The 23,345-nt window shown below is 45.7% G+C and overlaps 1 protein-coding gene across 2 annotated transcripts in view; it reads left to right on the top strand.

Annotated features, from left to right (window-relative positions):
• Window positions 1-1,317: 1,317 nt before the first annotated feature.
• LOC141088808 (netrin-4-like) overlaps window positions 1,318-23,345 on the top strand; it is a 32,601-nt gene continuing 10,573 nt past the window's right edge. The window contains exons 1-3 of one of the 2 annotated variants that reach the window (XM_073575002.1): window positions 1,318-1,733; window positions 9,054-9,586; window positions 20,385-20,651. In XM_073575002.1, coding sequence (XP_073431103.1) covers window positions 1,685-1,733; window positions 9,054-9,586; window positions 20,385-20,651 — 849 coding nt within the window. In that variant the 5' untranslated portion in view covers window positions 1,318-1,684. The remainder of the gene's footprint in view (window positions 1,734-9,053; window positions 9,587-20,384; window positions 20,652-23,345) is intronic. The other variant, XM_073575001.1, reaches the window with a different exon arrangement.

The following is a 23,345-nucleotide window of genomic DNA, read 5'->3' as shown; positions in this document are numbered from 1 at the left end:
TTACTTCAAAAATAATTTTTACAATTTGGTTTCATGAAAATATTTTGCACCATTTGGCTTTTACAGGCTTCTTGTCTCCCTGATAATGTGGTTTGTGATCATATATCAGCTGAGAGGAGCTGAAAAAAAAAAGAAAGAGCTCACTGAGAGATCCACTGTTACCTCTTTCTGCAGCCAGCAATACAGTGCAGCACAGAGGTTATAGCAAGCAAACTGTGCACGATTTTAAAAGAAACCCAATTGCTAAAATTTTCAACCCCAACTATATATAAGTAAAAAAAAAATTGCTCCCAAAGGTGGACGACCCCTTTAAATGTTGCATGGTTGTCATTATTTGGCATTGCAGCACTGCATCTATTGATTGTCAATGTGGTCCGGCTTTGGCAACCACAAATAGATTGCAGTCAAGAATACAAACTAAATCCAAAATGCTTTTTATTCCTGGAACAGCGCCATCTTTGACTATAGGCTGTGTCTGGTATTGTAGCTTAGTTTTTGCAGCCTATAATAAAAGTGATGCTGTTTCTATAAAATCCCCCATGGTTTGATTGGGGAAAACCTGTCCCAGAGTGTAACTTTTTGGAAAGTTCTGCAATTTTGTAGGCCTGGACTACCTGGCAACTGCACTTTATGCCTCATCACCGCACAGTACGAGGGTATTGGTTCACATTGTAACCAACGAGGTACTGCGACAAAGAAAATCCAAGGAGTTCTGACTTTTTGCTTGTCGCAGTCGCATTCCGTCACGTGACCCATCACCTGCCTTAACCTTCAGTCAGTCGTGCGCGGACCCCAAGAGAGTTATTTTCGTCATATTTCTGCTAGTATGGAAGGCCTGTAACCAGGCTCGGACTGGCCCAGAGGGGAACAGGGGAATCCCCCGGTGGGCCCCTGTGCAGATCTGGGCCCCAACATTACTGTATTATTTTTTTGCAATTTCACCGCAATTGGAATTTTTTTCCCCGTTTTCTGCTACATGGTAAAGCCAATGGTGTCGTTCAAAAGTACAACTCGTCCCGCAAAGAAACCAAGCCCTCACAGAGCCATTTTGACCAAAAAAAAAAAAAAGCTATGGCTCTGGGAAGAAAGGGAGCGAAAAACTGATAATGCAAAACCATAAATATCCATGGTCGTTAAGGGGTTAATATATGTTGTTAATTTTTTTTTGTTTCCGTTCACTGACAGCAAGTCAAGATGCTGACATGAAGGTGAATGGCAGGTGCCTGCAGTACACGTGTATGTCCAGCAGAGGGCACTGCACAGTTGCAATCCATGAAGTGAGTGGGCGGAGTCACTGCCCACGTGTTGGGCATTTAATTTAAAGTGACAGCAGCCTCTGAGAGAGTCATGCAACTGACAGCCCGGCAGCCTCCAAGGGAGAGACGGAGTCAGCATCTCAAGGAGGAAGGAGCCGAGGACCAGAGGTCAAGATCAGGAGAGGACCAGGACCGCAGTCACCTCCGCTCACAGTCTATGGATTATATGGCTGCTGGGACTAAACATCTGAAAGAGGAGTCTGATGTCAGGGGGTGGAGTAGAAGCTGAGATCAGAGCCCCAGAGCCACTGGGGCAGGGAGGTGACCCCGAGACTGCCTGCCCCCTGCTGACCATGTGTGACTGACAGCCAGAGACTGAGGGCACTGGGCAGGCAGAGCAGCCCTCTCCTCAGATCCCCACTCCCATCATGCAGGCGATCACTCTCATTGTGTTCCTGCAGTGGATTGTGCACACAGGTAAGGATGGTGGCACAGGCGGGGTGGGGGGCTGCTGGGGGTCCAACTCTCCCCATACACTGAGGGTCCAGCTGGGAGATGTAGTGCAGCAGGGAGAGTCAGCAGAGAATCTGTCAGGATAGAGGTCACTTTATTTCTTGGACCTTCTTGCAGTGTCCTCGGATGTTGCATGTAGTTAGGGGGATGGGTCCATTCCTAGACAGATCTGCTGCCTAAAGTATTAATTAAAAATGACCCAGCTGCTGCAGAACCTCTTGGGCAAAGAAAGAGTAATGTGTGTGTTTCTGCTCACTGACTGCTTTTGGGAGCTGTGAATGACAGGGTGGAGGCTGTCAGATTCCAGCTCCTCTGCAGCTTCCTCTAGCTCAGGATTGTCTTTTACTCTCTGATGTCAGTGACACATAATCCATACAGCGGAATCATATAGAACTTTCCACAGCTCAGATCTCACAGCGCATCCAAGATGGATCAGATGGGGGCTGTGAGGTCAGATCAGCTGTATCCCCCTGAATAAGGATGAGGGTGAAAAGTTATCAGCCCAAAAATACCTCGGACACCCCCCAAGAATAAAGGGTTGTCACACGCCCCACTCCTTCCTCATTGCCAAGTAAATTTATCATTCAGAAATCTGTGAACGCAGAATAGTGAGTGCAGCTCTGGAGTATAATACAGGATGTAACTCTGGATCAGTAATGTAATGTATGTACACAGTGACTGCACCAGCAGAATAGTGAGTGCAGCTCTGGAGTATAATACAGGAGGTAACTCAGGATCAGTAATGTAATGTATGTACACAGTGACTGCAAGAACAGAATAGTGAGTGCAGCTCTGGAGTATAATGCAGGATGTAACTCAGGATCAGTAATGTACAGTTGTGGCCAAAAGTATTGACACCCCTGCAATTCTGTCAGATAATACTCAGTTTCTTCCTGAAAATTATTGCAAACACAAATTCTTTGGTATTATTATCTTCATTTAATTTGTCTTAAATGAAAAAACACAAAAGGGAATGAAGCAAAACATTGATCATTTCACACAAAACTCCAAAAATGGGCCAGACAAAAGTATTGGCACCCTCAGCCTAATACTTTGTTGCACAACCTTTAGCCAAAATAACTGCGACCAACCGCTTCCGGTAACCATCAATGAGTTTCTTACAATGCTCTACTGGAATTTTAGACCATTCTTCTTTGGCAAACTGCTCCAGGTCCCTGATATTTGAAGGGTGCCTTCTCCAAACTGCCATTTTTAGATCTCTCCACAGGTGTTCTATGGGTTTCAGGTGTGGACTCATTGGTGGCCACCTTAGAAGTCTCCAGCGCTTTCTCTCAAACCATTTTCTAGTGCTTTTTGAAGTGTGTTTTGGGTCATTGTCCTGCTGGAAGACCCATGACCTCTGAGGGAGACCCAGCTTTCTCACACTGGGCCCTATATTATGCTGCAAAATTTGTTGGTAGTGTTCTGACTTCATAATGCCATGCACACGGTCAAGCAGTCCAGTGCCAGAGGCAGCAAAGCAACCCCAAAACATCAGGGAACCTCCGCCATGTTTGACTGTAGGGACCGTGTTCTTTTCTTTGCCTCTTTTTTTTCTCCTGTAAACTCTATTTTGATACCTTTGCCCAAAAAGCTCTACTTTTGTCTCATCTGACCAGAGAACATTCTTCCAAAACGTTTTAGGCTTTTTCAGGTAAGTTTAGGCAAACTCCAGCCTGGCTTTTTTATGTCTCGGGGTAAGAAGTGGGGTCTTCCTGGGTCTCCTACCATACAGTCCCTTTTCATTCAGACGCTGACTGATAGTACGGGTTGACACTGTTGTACCCTCGGACTGCAGGGCAGCTTGAACTTGTTTGGATTTTAGTCGAGGTTCTTTATCCAACATCTGCACAATCTTGCGTTGAAATCTCTTGTCAATTTTTCTTTTCCGTCCACATCTAGGGAGGTTAGCCACAGTGCCATGGGCTTTACACTTCTTGATGACACTGTGCACGGTAGACACAGGAACATTCAGGTCTTTGGAGATGGACTTGTAGCCTTGAGATTGCTCATGCTTCCTCACAATTTGGTTTCTCAAGTCCTCAGACAGTTCTTTGGTCTTCTTTCTTTTTTCCATGCTCAATGTGGTACACACAAGGACACAGGACAGAGGTTGAGTCAACTTTAATCCATGTCAACTGGCTGCAAGTGTGATTTAGTTATTGCCAACACCTGTTAGGTGCCACAGGTAAGTTACAGGTGCTGTTAATTACACAAATTAGAGAAGCATCACATGATTTTTCGAACAGTGCCAATACTTTTGTCCACCCTCTTTTTATGTTTGGTGTGGAATTATATCCAATTTGGCTTTAGGACAATTCTTTTTGTGTTTTTTCATTTAAGACAAATTAAATGAAGATAATAATACCAAAGAATTTGTGTTTGCAATCATTTTCAGGAAGAAACTGAGTATTATCTGACAAAATTGCAGGGGTGTCAATACTTTTGGCCACAACTGTATGTACACAGTGACTGCACCAGCAGAATAGTGAGTGCAGCTCTGGGGTATAATACAGGATGTAACTCAGGATCAGTAATGTATGTACACAGTGACTGCACCAGCAGAATAGTGAGTGCAGCTCTGGGGTATAATACAGGATGTAACTCAAGATCAGTAATGTATGTACACAGTGACTGCACCAGCAGAGTAGTGAGTGCAGCTCTGGAGTATAATACAGGATCAGTAATGTAATGTATGTACACAGTGACTGCACCAGCAGAATAGTGAGTGCAGCTCTGGAGTATAATACAGGATGTAACTCAGGATCAGTAATGTAATGTGTTGTGAGTTCATTTTCTGGTCCACCAGTTGTGAGTTCTCCTTCCAGGCTCCCTCTGGTGGTAACAGGAGGTAGTGAGGCTGATTTAATCAGTAGAGATCTGCCACCTGATAATGATGACGATTGGACCTCAGGAATCTCAGACTGGATTTAAGACAGCCGGCGCCCTATTCAGTTGCTGGTGATTCCTTCTGGCTTGTCAGGTCTCGGTTTTTAGCTCTGTTCCAGTCATCTAAAGCTAAGTTTTTCTGCTAATGTTCACTCTTGATTTTGTTGGTCTATTCAGTTTTTTGTGTGGTCAGCCAGCCCCGGCTGGGGCTGCGCTAAATTTCCACTCTTATTTATCTGTATTTGCCAATTTGCTTTTTGTCCCTTATTAGATTGGCCTCTTTTTCTCTGTCTCAGAATATTTCAGTGTGCTGATATAGTGGGAGAAGTCTAGTGACTTCAGGGTTAATTTTTCTATCAGAAGTGTTGGACTTTATTTTTGTAGGTTTTTTTGCAGTTTGCAGACAGTGTCTTTCCTTTCCTATCCTTTCTAGTTAGTTTGGGCCCCATCGTTTGCTCAGCCTATTTTCCTGCCAGTGTTTGTGCTTTCATCTTGTTTCACCGTCAATACATGTGCGGGGGCTGTCTTTCCTTTTGGAGTCTGCTCTGGGGCAGTTAGTTTTCCCCTTTTCTTGCTTCAGGCTTATTTAGTCCTCCGGCTGTGACAAAGCGTCTAGGACCATCGTAGGTACGCTCCACGGCTGCTGCTAGCTGTGTGGTTAGGATCAGGGATCTGCAATCTGCATAGTTACCAACCTCTCTGGTTTTCTGTGACTTAGCTTGTTTTGTTTTTTCTCCTCGGTGACCCATTCATAACAGTAATGTATGTACACAGTGACTGCACCAGCAGAATAGTGAGTGCAGCTCTGGGGTATAATGCAGGATGTAACTCAGGATCAGTAATGTAATGTATGTACACAGTGACTGCACCAGCAGAATAGTGAGTGCAGCTCTGGAGCATAATACAGGATGTAACTCTGGATCAGTAATGTATGTACACAGTGTCTGCACCAGCAGAATAGTGAGTGCAGCTCTGGAGTATAATACAGGATGTAACTCAGGATAAGTAATTTATCTTATAATACAGAGCTCAGTGCAGTTTCCAGTAATAGGTTACTGATTATAGGGAATTGGCTTTTCCAGTTCGCACATGTTTGGACGACACATTGAGAGCTTGGAAGATGACGGATTGTTTCCAATATTTCTGGCTCTGCTCATATCAGGGATTGATTAACGTAATGTAACTGCTATCAATGGCAATTGCATTTTGCTAATCATTTATTTTTTGTTTTTAAACCATTTTTTAAAGGCGCAGTACAGCTAATATTGGCAATTTATAATAGCGCTGGGGCGAACATACCATTGGTGCAACTTGTGCAGGAACACAGGGCGCCAAGAGATAAGGGGGCTCAGTTCCACTCCCAAAGCAGGTGGGATTCTGCTTTGAGTTATTGGACTCCAAAGGGCCCATATACTGTCCTTTCACAGGGGCCCTTTTCTGTCTGTGTCCGCTCCTGCGCAGGAGGTTATGAAAGACAAGGGACTAAGATCAGTCAAACTTATAGATGTAAATGCCTCAGTACTGGAGGAGATCATCAAAATCAAGTAGTCATCATGGAGCATCCTCTATGCCAGAATAATTAATAGCAGGGAACAATGGTTTGCATGTATGTGCACTGTCTATGAAGATCAGATTGTGGAAACATATAACGATAGTGCTGCGCTGTGTTAACTGTCCCCTCTGCAGGATAGTGTTTTGTTTCCTTCATCCGTGCCAACATACAGCCTGTTATAAAGGATGCCTATGTCTGGAGGAGGATCAGGCGTTTAGTTTCCCTGCAGCGCCCCCCACAGGAGACATGGAGCATTGTACATTTTACATTGAAATATTTAGGCTTTGTAATGTGTGTAAGTGGCGAGTCCTCCACAGAGGCGCTCTCCTCTCCAAATGAGGGACCACTAGTTACTGACAATTACCTAATAAGGATTCTGAAAATCAGTTTACAACTCTTCTAAGTGGTTTCCTAACATATTAATGTAAGATCACCCAGGGTGACCGGAAGTTGGACGCTTGTGCAGGGACAGAACATCCTGATGTGCCAGAACCGACAGTGACTGACCGCAGTCCCGGATTCCATGATTTCCGTCCGATGCTGAGCCAGATGTTACGAGCTGCAAGATCTGCTCGTGTGTCAGCACTTGGCCTCTGTTACTATGTATCAGTGCAGGTTAAATGCATCAGTCAGATCCATTTGTAACAAACCCTCAGCTGTGAGATGTCTGGGGTCTTTACCGATTTAGGATGTAAACAATAAGCTTTCACTTCCCTGACAGCTATCAGAGGCCTGAAAATGAAATGGAAAAGTAGAAGAATGTTTCATTGTGTGACAAGTAACATAAATCTTTTCATTTGTTTTTACTCTTTTGTTTTTTCAGTTGTTCTTTTACGTGTAGGAAAATTCAGCCTGCTGGAAACCATCAATAAGCAGGCTGCTGACCGGTATCATTACGACAGACACTAGTGACTTTCTTTGTGTAGGGAAACATTGAAGTTCTGCTTTATTCATAAACTTTTTTTTACTTTTACATCAGCCATGGGGCGAACATATCATTGGTGTAACCTGTGCAGCTGCCCAGCGGCCCAATAGGTAACGGGGCCACTACCACCTCCAAATTATATGGAAATGTGCATTATGATGAGCTATGGGGCAGCAAGGGTTCCAAATATTGCTTTTGCATGGGGGCCCTTTTCTGTCTATGTCCGCCGGTGCATCAGCCTATGAGTAGAGATTAGTGAATCCATTCCCCGGTGCAGCAGCCACAGTAATAGTCTGTGCCCACCGGACCGAAGGCCTGCGAACCTCCTCCTACCTGTCGGAATGGCCGGTGGCTCTTATTCATAGACCCACTGCAGCATTATTATGTATGATGTCACGCTGGGCCTAGTAATCAGAATAGGCGCTGGGGATGTCAGCAGGTAGGATGTGATTCGCAGGGCTCCTGTTTGGTGGCAACAGAATATGGCTGTGGCTGCAAATGGTCTCGATCCTCTCTACCCGTAGGAAATACTGCGCTACGTCATCCAATAAAACATTCTATTTTTAATTTAGGGGCCAAAATAGGTTTGTGAGGGTCATATTTGCTGCAATGTACAGTCTTCTACTGTAGTCGATAACTATTTTGCGTCCATAGTCCACACTCTTTGTTATGGATCTTTCCCAGTTACTTCCTGTGATGCCAACAGTTGGGTAAGATGTGGTTAATGCAGCAGCGGCTCCGTGGCTTATGAGACAGGATGCTGATTATTGGAAAACGGATCCGGTTCAGCAGCTGTAATCAGGGAATCAGTTATGCCACAGCAGCTCCCAAAGAGATAAGGCCGCTTCCCCAGGCATCAGCAGTTTATGAATTGTTGAAGATCTGTGCTGGTAACGGAGGTCGCTTCATTGTCTGTGTGCCAGGCGGGAGGACAACTCTGATTGTGGCCAAACTCAATGAAAATGATTACAAGCCCTGCGTGCAAAGGAGACTACATCACCCTATATCACCACAGTCCCTTGCATGGTCATTGCTGCTGTAATATTTACATCCCCTTTATCACTGTGTAGTGTAAAAGTTTGAAAACTTTCGAAAAGTTTGGGATGTCATCACTTCCGGTCCTTGCAGAAAAAAACAAAGTGGCAGTGGTGAAAAACCAATGATCAATTTACCAAGTGAAGGGTTTTTCTTGTCATTCTCAAAAAAATCTTGGTAAGGTAGGATGTGCCAAATGTATTATTAGCTGGGCACCTCTCCATACCTTTTGGAAGTCTTTAGCCCGTCCAGATTCCAGATAATGAAATCTATACCTGCGCTAGTGTAAATTGCAGCCATGATATCCACTGGTTTTCAGATGCACATCAGCGTAAATTTGTTGCTCGTGGTTGGCCATGGTCCTTACTGCTAATTTCCACCTATATTTTTTTTTTAAAAACATGTAAAGCACAGCACAAAAAATAGCAATTTATATTTTTTCACGAGTACCCATTGTGGCAAATTTAGTTAATTTTTGATACCAGAAAAAAACGATTTCTTAAGGCCTAAACGTGTGGAATATTTTGCAAATCGTTATGGGCCAAATACTTCTCATTTTTCGGGTTTTATCACACTTGTATCCGGCCTACATATCCCACTGATAGAAACAGATTGATCTTCAGACTGATACGTTGTAGCAAACTTAAATGGATCCTAAATTCATGCTGCCTGAACCCCGAGCAGCAAGAATCAGAGCCTGGCAGCACGATACAGTCAAGTCCTGCATGTCGTTCTCCGAGACTCTGTGGCTTTTGAAGTCCTGATCTCGGGGGCCCCGGCCATCCCCTATTTATTAACAGCAAGCAGAGAAGTGGAAATAGTGAGAAATGGGAACAAATATTGAGGAAACCTGCAAGCCTCACGGTCTTTCTTTTCTCTCTAGCCAGGTCCCACCATCTCCGGTGTGATGGACATTCCTGCAACCCCCCGGTTGGGAACCTTGCTATCGGCCGGACTCCGGTCACCCTCACCACCTGCGGCCAGAATGTCAGTGAACTGTACTGCTCCTACCCTGAGGTTCGGTACCAGCGGACAGACATCTCCTGCAGCGAAAGCCAGTGCACAAAATGTAGCATCAACCAGCCGGAGAACTCGCACCTTCCCTCTCACATGACAGACGACGTCTTCTCCAGTCCGGGCACCTGGTGGCAGTCGGCACAGGGTGTCCTCAAGGAGGAGATCAGGTTGGACTTAGAGACTGAGTTTTACTTGACGCACGTCATCATGGTCTTCAGGTCCCCACGGCCCGCAGCGATGGTTCTGGAGAGGTCGTTTGACCATGGGAAAACTTGGAGACCTTACAAGTATTTTGCTATTAACTGTACAGCGACTTTCAGCCTCCAGGACGACCTGAATGAGGAGGGGTCAATGTGCACTTCACGGTACTCAGCCGCCTGGCCCTGCACAAGAGGAGAGGTGAGCGACGGCCCAAGTGTGAAAACGCTCCAAAAACAACCAAAGCAACTTATCATTTCACATTTTATAATATTGTCGACCAGACACCACTGCCTTGGGGTCCAGGATAATGACGCTGACACTCGGGGTCCAGGATAATGACGCTGACACTCGGGGTACAGGATAACGACACTGACACTCGGGGTCCAGGATAACGACACTGATACTGGGGGTACAGGATAATGACGCTGACACTCGGGGGGGGGGGTACAGGATAATGACGCTGACACTCGGGGGGGGGGGGGTACAGGATAATGACGCTGACACTCGGGGGGGGGGGTACAGGATAATGACGCTGACACTCGGGGGGGGGGGTACAGGATAATGACGCTGACACTCGGGGGGGGGGGGTACAGGATAATCACGCTGACACTCGGGGGGGGTACAGGATAATGACGCTGACACTCGGGGGGGGGGTACAGGATAATGACGCTGACACGGGGGGGGTACAGGATGACGACGCTGACACTCGGGGGGTACAGGATGATGACGACGCTGACACTCGGGGGGTACAGGATGATGACGCTGACACTCGGGGGGGGTACAGGGTGACGATGCTGACACTCGAGGTACAGGATGACGACGCTGACACTCGGGGTTCAGGATGACGACACTGACACTCAGGTGTACAGGGACATGACACATGGAGCACAAGGCAGTGACTTTTAGTTGCACAGTTTGTTACCCCCCATACTCTACATTGCTGGATCCGTCAGGCAGACATATTCATTGCTGCTGTACGAGGCGCTCACTTGTCTGACTTTATTCATGAGATTATTCTGCTTTGTTTCATCTCGAACAGTGGCCAAATCTCGTGCGTTGGTGATGAGATCAGTTTTTCCTCCACAGTTTCCAGGGAGGACGGAGGAGCAAAAGAATCAATATGATTTAGAAATACATTTTAGGATCATTCATTTTCTGCCCTGAGAGATTTCCTAATGTATTTTTAAACTAGAGCACCAATCTCCAAAACTTTTGCTGCCTACAGTCACCACCAGTGGGAGCTGATCTGTTAACAACTCGGACAACCAGTTTGTGATATTCCCCAATGTAAACAAAAAATAACAGATACTCCTATCACGTAGCAGCGCCATTGCTGCAATGTCAAAATATAAGTGAAAGAAAAAAGAGGTATGTATACAATAGTGAGCACCTTAACCCCTTCACCCCCAAGGGTGGTTTGCACGTTCATGACCGGGCCAATTTTTACAATTCTGACCACTGTACCTTTATGAGGTCATAACTCTGGAACGCTTCCATGGATCCCGGTGATTCTGACATTGTTTTCTCGTGACATATTGTACTTCATGATACTGGTAAAATTTAATTCAAATAACTTGCATTTATTTGTGAGAAAAACGGAAATTTGGCGAAAATTTCGCAATTTTCCAACTTTGAATTTTTATGCCCTTAAATCACAGAGATACGGCACACAAAAAACTTGATAACTAACATTTCCCACATGTTTGCTTTACATCAGCACAATTTTGGAACCAAAATTTTTTTTTGTTAGGAAGTTATAAGGGTTAAAAGTTGACCAGCGATTTCTCATTTTTACAACACCATTTTATTTTTAGGACCACATCACATTTGAAGCCACTTTGAGGGGTCTATATGATAGAAAATACCCAAAAGTGACACCATTCTAAAAACTGCACCCCTTAAGGTGCTCAAAACCACATTAAAGAAGTTTATTAACCCTTTAGGTGCGTCACAGGAATTTTTTTGAATATCTAACTTTTTTTGAAAATCTAACTTTTTTTCACAAAAAAAATACTTCAGGTTCAATTTTTTTTATTTTACCAAGGGTAACAGGAGAAATTGGACTGCAAAAGTTATTGTGCAATTTGTCCTGAGTACGCTGATACCTGATATGTGGGGGGGAACGACTGTTTCGGCGCATGGCAGAGCTCAGAATGGAAGGAGCGCCGTTTGACTTTTTCAATGCAAAATTGGCTGGAATTCAGATCGGACGCCATGTCATGTTTGGAGAGTCCCTGATGTACCTAAACAGTGGAAACCCCCTACAAATGTCCCCATTTTGGAAACTAGACCCCCCAAGGAACTTATCTAGATATGTGGTGAGAACTTTGAACCCACAAGGGCTTTACAGAAGTTTATAACGTACAGCAGTACAATTAAAAAATCATATTTTTTCCACAAAAATAATCTTTTCACCCCAATTTTTATTTTCCCAAGGGTAACCGGACCATAAAACTTATTGTGCAATTTGTTCTGAGTACGCTGATACCCCACATGTGGGGGTAAACCACTATTTGGGCGCATGGCAGAGCTCGGAAGGTAAGCAGCGCCATTTGACGTTTTTGGCTGGAATTGAGATCGGACATCATGTAGCGATTGGAAAACCCCTGATGTACCAAAACAGTGGAAACCCCCCACAAATGACACCATTTTGAAAACTAGACCCCCAAGGAACTTATCTAGATGTGTGGTGAGAACTTTGAACCCCCAAGGGCTTCACAGAAGTTTATAACATACAGCCGTACAATTAAAAAATCATATTTTTTCCACAAAAATGATCTTTTCACCCTCAATTCTTATTTTTCCAAGGGTAACAGGACCCTAATAGTTATTGTGCAATTTGTCCTGAGTACGCTGATACCCAACATGTGGGGGTAAACCACTATTTGGGCGCATGGCAGAGCTTGGAAGGGAAGCAGCGCCATTTGACGTTTTTGGCTGGAATTGAGATCGGACACCATGTCGCGATGGGAAAACCCCTGATGTACCTAAACAGTGGAAACCCACCACAAATGACACCATTTTGTAAACTAGACCCCCCAAGGAGCTTATCTAGATGTGTGGTGAGCACTTTGAACCCCCCAGTGCTTCACAGAAGTTTATAACGCTCGGGCGTGAAAATAAAAAATTTGTATTTTTTCCACAAACATGATCTTTTAGTCACCATTTTTTTTTATTTTCCCAAGGGTACCAGGAGAAATTGGACCCCAAAAGTTGTTGTCCAATTTGTCCTGAGTATGCTGATACCCCATATGTGGGAGAAAACTACTGTATGGGCACACTTCGGGGCTCGGAAGGGAAGTAGTGACGTTTTGGAATGCAGACTTTGATGGAATGGTCTGCGGGTGTCATGTTGCCTTTGGAGAGCCCCTAATGTACCTAAACAGTGGAAACCCCCCACAAATGACCCACTTTTGGAAACGAGACCCCCTAAGGAACTTATCTAGATGTGTGGTGAGCACTTTGAACCCCCAAGGGCTTCACAGAAGTTTATAATGCCTGGGCATGAAAATAAAAAAATCGTATTTTTTCCACAAACATGATCAATTAGTCCCCAATTTTTTCTTTTTCCCAAGGGTAACAGGAGAAATTGGACCCCAAAAGTTGTTGTCCAATTTGTCATGAGTACGCTGACACCCCATATGTGGGAGAAAACTACTGTATGGACACACGGCGGGGCTCGGAAGGGAAGCAGTGACGTTTTGGAATGCAGACTTTGATGGAATGGTCTGCGGGTGTCATGTGCGTTTGGAGAGCCCCTGATGTACCTAAACTATTGAAACTCCCCACAAGTGACCCCATTTTGGACACTAGGCCCCCCACGGAACTTATCTAGATGTGTGGTGAGCACTTTGAACCCCCAAGTGCTTCACAGAAGTTTATAACGCTCGGACATGAAAATAAAAAAATCATTTTTTTCCACAAAAATGATATTTTTGCCCCCAATTTTTTATTTTCCAAAGGGTAACAGGAGAAATTGGACCCCAAAAATTGTTTTGCAATTTGTCCTGAGTATGCTGATACCCCATATGTGGGGGTAAAACACTGTTTGGGCGCATGGCAGAGCTTGGAAGGGAAGGAGCACCATTTGACTTTTTCAACTCAGAATTGGCTGGAATTGAGATCAGACGCCATGTTGCATTTGGAGAGCACCTGATGTGCCCAAACAGTGGAAACCCCCAATTATAACTCCAACCCTAACCTCAACACACCCCTAACCCTAATCTCAGCCCTAACCCTAGCCCTAACCCTAGCCCTGGACCTAACCCTAGCGGGAAAATGGAAATAAATACATTTTTTTTAATTTTATTATTTTTCCCTAACTAATGGGGTGATAACGGGGGGTTTGATTTACTATTTATGGCGGTTTTTATGTTTGGCAGCTGTCATACGCAAAGACGCTTTTTATTGTAAAAATAGTTTTTGCATCACCACATATTGAGAGCTATAATTTTTCCATATTTTGACCCACCGAGTCATGTGAGGTCTTATTTTTTGCGGGACGAGTTGACGTTTTTATTGGTACCATTTTCAGGCACGTGACATTTTTTGATCACTTTTTATTCCGATTTTTGGGACGCAGAATGAACAAAAACCAGCGTTTCATGAATTTCTTTTGCGGGGGTGCGTTTACACTGTTCCGCGTGCGGTAAAGTTGATAAAGTGGTTTTATTCTTCGGGTCAGTACGGTTACAGCGATACCTCATTTAGGTCGTTTTTTTATGTTTTGTCGGTTTTATGCAATGAAAACTATTTTATATAAAAAATAATTATTTTTGCATCGCTTTATTCTGTGAGCTATAACTTTTTTATTTTTTCACTGATGATGCTGTATGGCGGCTCGTTTTTTGCAGGACAAGATGACGTTTTCAGCGATACCATGGATATTTATATGCGTCTTTTTGATCGCGCGTTATTACACTTTTTGATTGGCGGTATGATAACAAATCATTATTTTTTGCTTCGTTTTTTATTTTTTAAGGGGTTCGCTAAAGGGGTTAACTAATGGGACAGTTTTATAGGGCGGGTCGTTACGGACGCGGCGATACCTAATATGTGTACTTTATTTTGTTTTTGTTTTTTCCAAAAAATGGATTTATTGGGGGAATATTTTTTTTTTTTTTCTAATTTATTTGGCGATTTTTTTTTTTTTTTAAATTATTTTAACACTTTTTTTTTTACTTTTTTTTAATTTTATTACATAGTCCCAGGTGGGACATCACTGTCCTGTGACAGATCGCTGATCTGTCACATCACAGATCACTGTGACAGATCAGCGATCTGTCACAGGCAGTGCAGAAGGCTTCCTCATGCCTGCGCTTTGCAGGCACTGAGGAAGCCAGCTTCCTGCAGGCCCCCGAAGGCCCCCGTCGCCTTCTTGGATTCGGGGGCCTGCAGGAAAGGAGCCCCCCACAGCAGCGCTGCACATTGCGCTGCCGTGGGGGGCTCAAGGAAGCACGGAGGGAGCCGATGCTTCCCTTTAACCCCTGGTACACCGCGATCATGTTTGATCGCGGTGTGCAAGGGGTTAACGTGTCGGGGGCGGTCCGTGACCGCCCCTGACACATTGTGCCGGGTGTCAGCTGTGATAATCAGCTGACACCCGGCCGCAATCAGCGGCGCTCACCAAGTGGGCGCCGCTGATCGCGGTAGACGTACTATCCCGTCCATGGGCATAGGGGCCCGGGTCCCATGGACGGGATAGTGCATCGGATGTCAGGAAGGGGTTAAAATAGTTTGTATTATTAATGATATAACGAGTCAAAAACGATAATTAAAACCATTTAAAAATGGCCATATTCCAAAATAATCAACCTAGTCTGTGTAGGACATAAGTCCACCCCAAGTGTCAATCCCTGTAGCCTCAATCTGTCTGTAAATACAGGTGCATCTCCCAAAATTAGAATATCATCAACAAGTGAATTTATTTCAGTTCTTCTGTGGCGCCCCCAGGAGTATGGCCGCCACAGTGGCTTTGCCTTCCTCCAGGGACGGTAATGCCAGGCTTGGAAGCAGTGAAGGGTCTCTCTCGCAGTTAACCTGTACATGCAACACAGTTCCACTCCAGGCCAGCAGGGGGGGGTTCTGAACTGGAATTGAAGGGAGGAGTGCTCTCTGAGGGCCAAGAGGAAGGAGTGGTCAGTTAGCGTGAGGAGGGTGAAGTGTGCAGACGTGAGGAAGAAGCACAGAGATCGAGCGGAGAGGAAAGGCTCATCTCCAGTGAGAGCGCATGAACTGGAGCCTGGTCTCCACGGTTGTACGGATACTAATGGTCCTGCAACAGACACCAGAGGAGTAGGAGGCTGTAAATGCCCTACCCCCATCTAAGACTCGGAGGCACAACAGCACGGAGTGAGCCAAGAGAGGAATAGCGGCTACAGCTGTCTGCCATACGAGGAGTGCTAGTAGAAGAGATCTAGGAGGAACTTCAGTGTAACTCAGTACTAGGAGTACTACACTCAAACAAGCGCTAAGAAGGAGACTGCACAGCCCATCTGCTGAGAGAGCATCCCTGAGCTGCTTCCAGGCTAGCCTGCTCCGGTACCATCTGTAATCAGGACCCTGGACTGCAGTTATCAAGTAAAGGTACAGAAATTGCATCCCGCTGTGTCTGTCTGCTTCCTACCCTTCCTGCACTGCTACATCCCCGTGCCAGCCACATCTACACTGCCCTGGGACTACAGCTTCACCTGTGGGGAGCTTTTACATCTTTGCTGCTCCATACCATCAGTCCCAGTGGATCTGCATGCAGCGTCGGCTTAACATCTCACTTGCCGAACACCACAGGTGGCGTCACCAACTATTCATTTAATCAACTACATTCCACCATTTCAATTCCCCCATTACTAGGGCGCCCAGGGCCACGGACCGGGTCACCGCTGCTGTGACACATCCCGCCGACACCGGCCCGGTACCGGGTACCCCACAGCCCTGGGAGGGCGACCCACTTCAATACAAAAAGTGACTCTCCTATATTCTATAGAGTCATTACACACAGAGTGATCTATGTCACGGGTTTATTTCTGGTAATGTTGATGATTATGGATTACAGCCAATGAAAACCCAAAAGTCATTATCTCAGTAAATTAGAATAATTAATAAACACCTGTAAAGTCTTCCTAAGCGTTTATAATGGTAACTTAGCCTGTTTCAGTAGCTCCACAATCATGGGAAAGACTGCTGACCTGACAGATGTCCAGAAGGCAGTCACTGACACACTCCACAAGGAGGGGAAGCCACAAACGGTCATTGCTAAAGAAGCCGGCTGTTCACAGAGTGCTGTATCCAAGAATATTAATGGAAAGTGGAGTGGAAGGAAAAAGTGTGGTAGAAAAATGTGCACAAGCAACCGGGATAACCGCAGCCTGGAAAGGATTGTTAAGAAAGGCCATTCAGTAATGTGGGGGAGATTCACAAGGAGCGGACTGCTGCTGGAGTCATTGCTTCACACCACACACAGACGTATCCAGGACATGGGCTACAAGTGTCACATTCCTTGTGTCAGCCACTCATGACCAATAGACAACGCCAGAAGCGTCTTACCTGGGCCAAGGAGAAAAAGAGCTGGACTGTTGTCAGTGGTCCAAGGTGTTGTTTTCAGATGAAAGTAAATTTTGCATTTTATTTGGAAATCGCGGTCCCAGAGTCTGGAGGAAGAGTGGAGAGGCCACAATCCAAGCTGCTGGAGGTCTAGTGTGAAGTCTCCACCATCAGTGATGGTTTGGGGAGCCATGTCATCTGCTGGTGTAGGTCCACGGTGTTTTATCAAGACTAAAGTCAGCGCAGCCATCTACCAGGACATTTTGGAGCTCTTCATGCTTCCCTCTGCCGACAAGCTTTATGGAGATGGAAATGTCATTCTCCAGCAGGACTTGGCCCCTGTCCACACTGCCAAAAGTACCAACACCTGGAGTACACACAACAGTATCACTGGGCTTGATTGGCAGCAAACTCGCCTGACCTTAACCCCATAGAGAATCTATGGGTTATTGTCAAGAGGAAGACGAGAGACACCAGACCCAACAATGCAGACGAGCTGAAGGCTGCTATCAAAGCAACCTGGTCTTCCATAACCCCTCAGCACTGCCACAGGCTGATCACCTCCATGCCACGCCGCATTGATGCAGTAATTGATGCATAAGGAGCCCGACCAAGTACTGAGTGCATTTATTGATCATACATTTCAGTAGGACAACATTTCAGATTTTACAATCATTTTTCCAGCTGGTGTTATAAAGTATTCTAATTTACTGAGATAATGACTTTTGGGTTTTCATTGGCTGTAAGCCGTAATCATTAACAGTAACAGAAATAAACACGTGAAATAGATCACTCTGTGTGTAATGACTCTATAGAATAGAGGAGAGTCACTGTTTGTATTGAAGAACTGAAATAAATTCACTTTTTGATGATATTCTAATTTTGGGAGAAGCACTTGTGTATATTCTGATACAATCAAGAAATAATGGGTATTTGATATTTATATATGTTCCTCTATGACGACTCAAATATAAAAGCTGATTGATTTTGCGGTATTGTAATAGTACAGTAAATTTACAAAATTCTAATAATAATTGCAGCGATGTCCGCATCAGGTCTCCAAGAGTGGTGGCTGCAGACAGGATCTTATCATGTATCTCTGTATGCAGGGAGCTCCCCCTAGTAGTGGCTGCAGACAGGATCTTATCATGTATCTCTGTATACAGGGAGCTCCCCCTAGTGGTGGCTGCAGACAGGATCTTATCATGTATCTCTGTATACAGGGAGCTCCCTCTAGTGGTGATTGCAGACAGGATCTTATCATGTATCTCTGTATACAGGGAGCTCCCCCTAGTGGTGGCTGCAGACAGGATCTCATCATGTATCTCTGTATGCAGGGAGCTCCCCCTAGTGGTGGCTGCAGACAGAATCTCATCATGTATCTCTATATACAGGGAGCTCCCCCTAGTGGTGGCTGCAGACAGGATCTTATCATGTATCTCTGTATACAGGGAGTCCCCCCTAGTGGTGGCTGCAGACAGGATCTTATCATGTATCTCTGTATACAGGGAGCTCCCCCTAGTGGAGGCTGCAGACAGGATCTTATCATGTATCTCTGTATACAGGGAGCTCCCCCTAGTGGTGGCTGCAGACAGAATTTTATCTTTAATTGGTGGCTTGAATTGTGTTATACGCCTCGGTTTATGCAGGGGATTTTGAACTATGTAACTGTAAAATCAAGTTTCATGAGTAATAAATCTGTTATAAAGTTAATTAGCACTAAAGTTTGGGTCATTTTAAAATGAGCAAAATTAAATATACCCAGTGGTTAGGTGTTACGCCTCTGTTATGTTGGGCAATGATATGAATGCAGGATGGCAGCACCTGTAATGGGGGGGGGGCTCATAGCTTGTGCCAATATTATTTATGGTAATTACTGTTAATATGTTTGAGTTACATTCAGTCTATTGCTCTTTCAGCAATTTTAACCTTTTTGACTCTGGAAAGGAACTTCTCATTAAACAAAGGGTTAATTGCACAGAGGAGCACATCTGCCCCCCTGCCTCATAACAGAACCACGGGGGTCCCAGGCACTGCCCATCAGTAGAGGGGTAGACACACTTGTGTCAGCGGCACTGAAATTCCATTTCTTCCCGACTGCTGCAATAGAATAGAGCATTTTTGTGGCACAGCGGGGTGAGCATCTCCTAAACAGTGGGGGGCTGGGACATCGGACTGTCACTGCTGGGGATGAGGGAGGTTATTAGAAACGTTCATGACAGTTGACCGGGCATGAATACTGTGACGCAGCTCACGCCACATGTGCAGTCACAACACAGCGCCAGTGCGATGTGCTGCCATGAATAAGCCTCAGTTATCCTTATTATCCCGGATACACAATATATGGCACTGCCTTCCCCTGCAGTATGTCTGCACTCACATCCAGAGCTGCATTCAAAATTCTGCTGAATGCCACTACCTCAGCCGAGTTCCTGTAATTACACAATATATAGCACTGCCTTAGTCTGTAATATGTTTTGTAAGTCACATTATGTCTGCGTTCTCACGTTGCGGCTGCAGGGCAGTTTTCTCATCAGTGTTTTTTGCTGTGATTGCTGGAAATTGCAGGAAAACAGTTTCCTTTTGTCACGTTGAGGCAAAAAAACGCATCATGGCAGCAACGTGTGAATCTAGTCCAAGAGCTGCATTCAGAATTCTTCAGGATGCCACATGGCGGATGTCTCCTCATCTGGCTCCTATAATACACTACAGACCCAGGGTTGGACTGGCCCACCAGGGAACCGGAGAATCCTCCGGTGGGCCCTGACTTCTTCTTCAGGAGCGTTCATAGTGCAAACCATGCAGCTATTATTGGCCCTTTGAGTGGGGGAGAAAGAAGGGCCTTCAGAATCAAATCCTCTGGTTGGCCCCATGTCCTTCAGTCTGACACTGTACAGACCTCAGTGGTGGTAACATGTTAATGGCGAACTAAAAAGATGGTAACAAACAGGTTTCCGGACTCCTCAGGTGTCTTCATCAGGCATAAAATAACCGAAAATCTGAAGAGTCACATATTTATACACAACAGGACACAGGAATAACGCGATAGATAAGACAAGTGACGAGAAGCAGAACTATCACTGTGGGAAGGGGAGAAACAGCTGTGCCCATAAATATTGGAACAGTTCATAGGTAAGGAGTGTGAAAGGTTTATTGTCCTGTGCTTGGGGTCTGGTCCATGGCTGTGATGCCCCCACAAGGTCTGAGGACACATTCCATGGCTGATGTAGAAGGACAATAAATCCATGACACCTTCATTCCGGTGCTGCTATTTGTTACCATCTTTTCAGTTAGACATTGAAAGGTATCAACCACTGAGGAGAGAATATTTTTCTATCTATGGGCTAACACGATACAGAGGCATCTATTTCTCCCATATGAAGATTTACTGATACACCCAAAAATGTATCACATGTAATTATTGTACCTTTGTGTTTGCACCCCCTCTTGCTTCCAGGTGATATTTCGAGCCTTAAATCCGGCTAATAGAATTGAGGATCCGTACAGTCCTCAGGCACAAGACCTGCTGAAGATCACTAACCTGAGACTTCTGCTCTTAAAGAGACAGGACTGTCCGTGTCAGGCTGTGCCCGGATTACAGGAGAAGCCCCAAAGATTCGCTTACTACGCCATTTATGACCTGATCGTACGTGGAAGCTGTTTCTGCAATGGACATGCGGAGGCGTGTGAGCAGGCGGGGAGCGTGCCTGGCGCAGAGGCTGCGGTGAGTAAAGGGGCAGAGCAGGCAGCTCCCAGGCTGCGGTGAGTAAAGGGGCAGAGCAGGCAGCTCCCAGGCTGCGGTGAGTAAGGGGGCAGAGCAGGCAGCTCCCAGGCTGCGGTGAGTAAAGGGGCAGAGCAGGCAGCTTCCAGGCTGCGGTGAGTAAAGGGGCAGAGCAGGCAGCTTCCAGGCTGCGGTGAGTAAAGGGGCAGAGCAGGCAGCTTCCAGGCTGCGGTGAGTAAAGGGGCAGAGCAGGCAGCTTCCAGGCTGCGGTGAGTAAAGGGGCAGAGCAGGCAGCTTCCAGGCTGCGGTGAGTAAAGGGGCAGAGCAGGCAGCTCCCAGGCTGCGGTGAGTAAAGGGGCAGAGCAGGCAGCTCCCAGGCTGCGGTGAGTAAAGGGGCAGAGCAGGCAGCTCCCAGGCTGCGGTGAGTAAGGGGGCAGAGCAGGCAGCTCCCAGGCTGCGGTGAGTAAAGGGGCAGAGCAGGCAGCTTCCAGGCTGCGGTGAGTAAAGGGGCAGAGCAGGCAGCTTCCAGGCTGCGGTGAGTAAAGGGGCAGAGCAGGCAGCTTCCAGGCTGCGGTGAGTAAAGGGGCAGAGCAGGCAGCTCATCCTCCTCTCAATGGAACAGGTGCTGCTCGGCTTTCAGAGTTGTCAGACATTACATTGCCCATAGGGATTGTCACCCTGCTTTCTGCAGAGCTGGAAGAGCAAATAGAAGTGCATGACTGTACAGACATTAGTCCGTGTACTTCTGCTTTACCGGTCTCTTTTTATTATTTTTGTGCATCCAATTTTCCTCATTTTTAAGACCTCTGCTACTTGTCAATGACCGGAATAAGACACAGCAGCAAACAAAATGCAACAAAAACTAAGCAAAACCTGCTTTTTTTTTTTGTAAGCAAGTTTCCTACTGCCAAAAGAGCAGATTTTGCCTGTGGGGAAAAAAAAAAAAAAAGCATAAAAAAATGCATTGTGTGAACATAGGCACAGATTTAAATCTACAGGTCACAAAAATGCAGCGTGTGCACGAGACTTCAGGATGCCCATTCACTTTGCTGACATCAGGAAACCCTTCAGGTTTTGTGACAAATCTGCATTTAAAAAACGCACCGTGTGCGCACAGCCAAAGGGGATATATTTTCCCTGCACCGATACACTGTACAGAATAGTGATTTGTTCTGCTGTAGATGTACTTTGCATGTCCATTTAACCCCATTTTCAAGACCTCTGCTTGCTGAAAGTAAATCATTACATTTTTTTTTTTAACATGAAGAGGCTGAACCCCCATCCTGACCTAACACTACTTATAGCTGTGGATTTGCTGCAATGTATCCAGAGTAGAGCATTCTCCGACTCCAGATTACATTTTACCTGCGCTGATATGTTCTGATAAATAACAGCAAACTAAAATTCTGTGCCAAGTATTTCGCTCACATAGGACTGTCCGGGCTGGATGCAATTGTAGCAAACCCTCAGCACTGACAGTTGTAAGCCTCACCTTCTGGTTGTTGTAAACAATGGTCCATTCAATGACAGCAATCAGAGCTCAGAGAAAACTTGAAATACAAAGTTTGCAATTTTTACTTGGTCACTTTTCTTTTTTTTTTTTTAATCTTGTGTTTTCCGTTGATATTTATTCTTCTGCTCCAAAGTTATCCAACAGGAGCACATAGGTCACAAACCTTGCGCCAAATCAAAAATGCTCTTTATTTTCTTTTTTTGCTACTTTTTACGTTGAAAAGTTACACGTTCTGCTAAAATGTGCTCAAAGCTTTAGACGTCCATAATATTACTCCTGGGGACTGGAGTACATTTATGCTAAAATTGTCCGGTGTCTCGGGGACCAGTATCCAGTGTCATGAGGCCACGGGTGGAAATATAATTGGTGCAGCCGCACAGGAGGTCAGGGGGCCACATCCAGCTCCAAAGCAAGTGGAATTGGGCATTATGAGATATTGGACTGCACAGGGCCCATATATTCTTGCACAGGGGCCCATTCTGTCTGAGTCTGCCACTACATGAGGCCCTGGGGGGGATGCTGGCACAACCTGACCTCCACAGTGAAGGTGTGGCCGGATCAACTAACCCCTTCACCCCACGCATCTCTCTCAACTGGCAGCGCTCCAACAGGGATGTGACCCAGCCCTAACCATAGCCCCCGCAATCCCAGGTTCAGCAAATAGTTAATGCACAGACACTGACAGCCCCAACTGCGAGCGACTTGCTCTTTGTGGGGTGTGTAATCTGACGCTGGAATAGTCTCCTGCTGATTGTGTTAGGGCAGGGGGTCCCCAACCTGAGGCTCGCAACCCCCAATGTGTGCATCATGGCTGTCTGCCAGTTTGGTGCATTAGCCCCAAGTATAATAACCAATGTGGCTCTCAGTGTAAGGAAGGACAAGGACCCTGTGTTAGGGAAAGTAATATATTATAATGGACCGTTCTGATATAACCTGGGGTGAAGTCATGTATGAAAAACTGGGATAACTCTGGTGGTTTACTGTCCCAGTCCCTGGTGACTAGCTGCTTGGAGTCCCAGTCCCTGATGATCCACTGTTTGGTGTCCCAGTCCCTGATGACCCACTGTTTGGGGTCCGGGTCCATGGTGACCTACTATATGGTGTCCTGGTGACCCGCTGTTTGGTGACCCGGTCCCTGGTGACCCGCTGTTTGGTATCCCGGACCCTGGTGACCCGCTGTTTGG

The sequence above is a fragment of the Dendrobates tinctorius genome, unplaced genomic scaffold (genome assembly GCF_039654945.1).
Source record: "Dendrobates tinctorius isolate UK_male_01 unplaced genomic scaffold, ASM3965494v1 ptg000041l, whole genome shotgun sequence".
Classification (NCBI taxonomy): domain Eukaryota; kingdom Metazoa; phylum Chordata; class Amphibia; order Anura; family Dendrobatidae; genus Dendrobates; species Dendrobates tinctorius.
The sequence above is the reverse complement of the archived record's forward strand: the minus strand, read 5'-3'. Positions and strand labels throughout refer to the sequence as shown.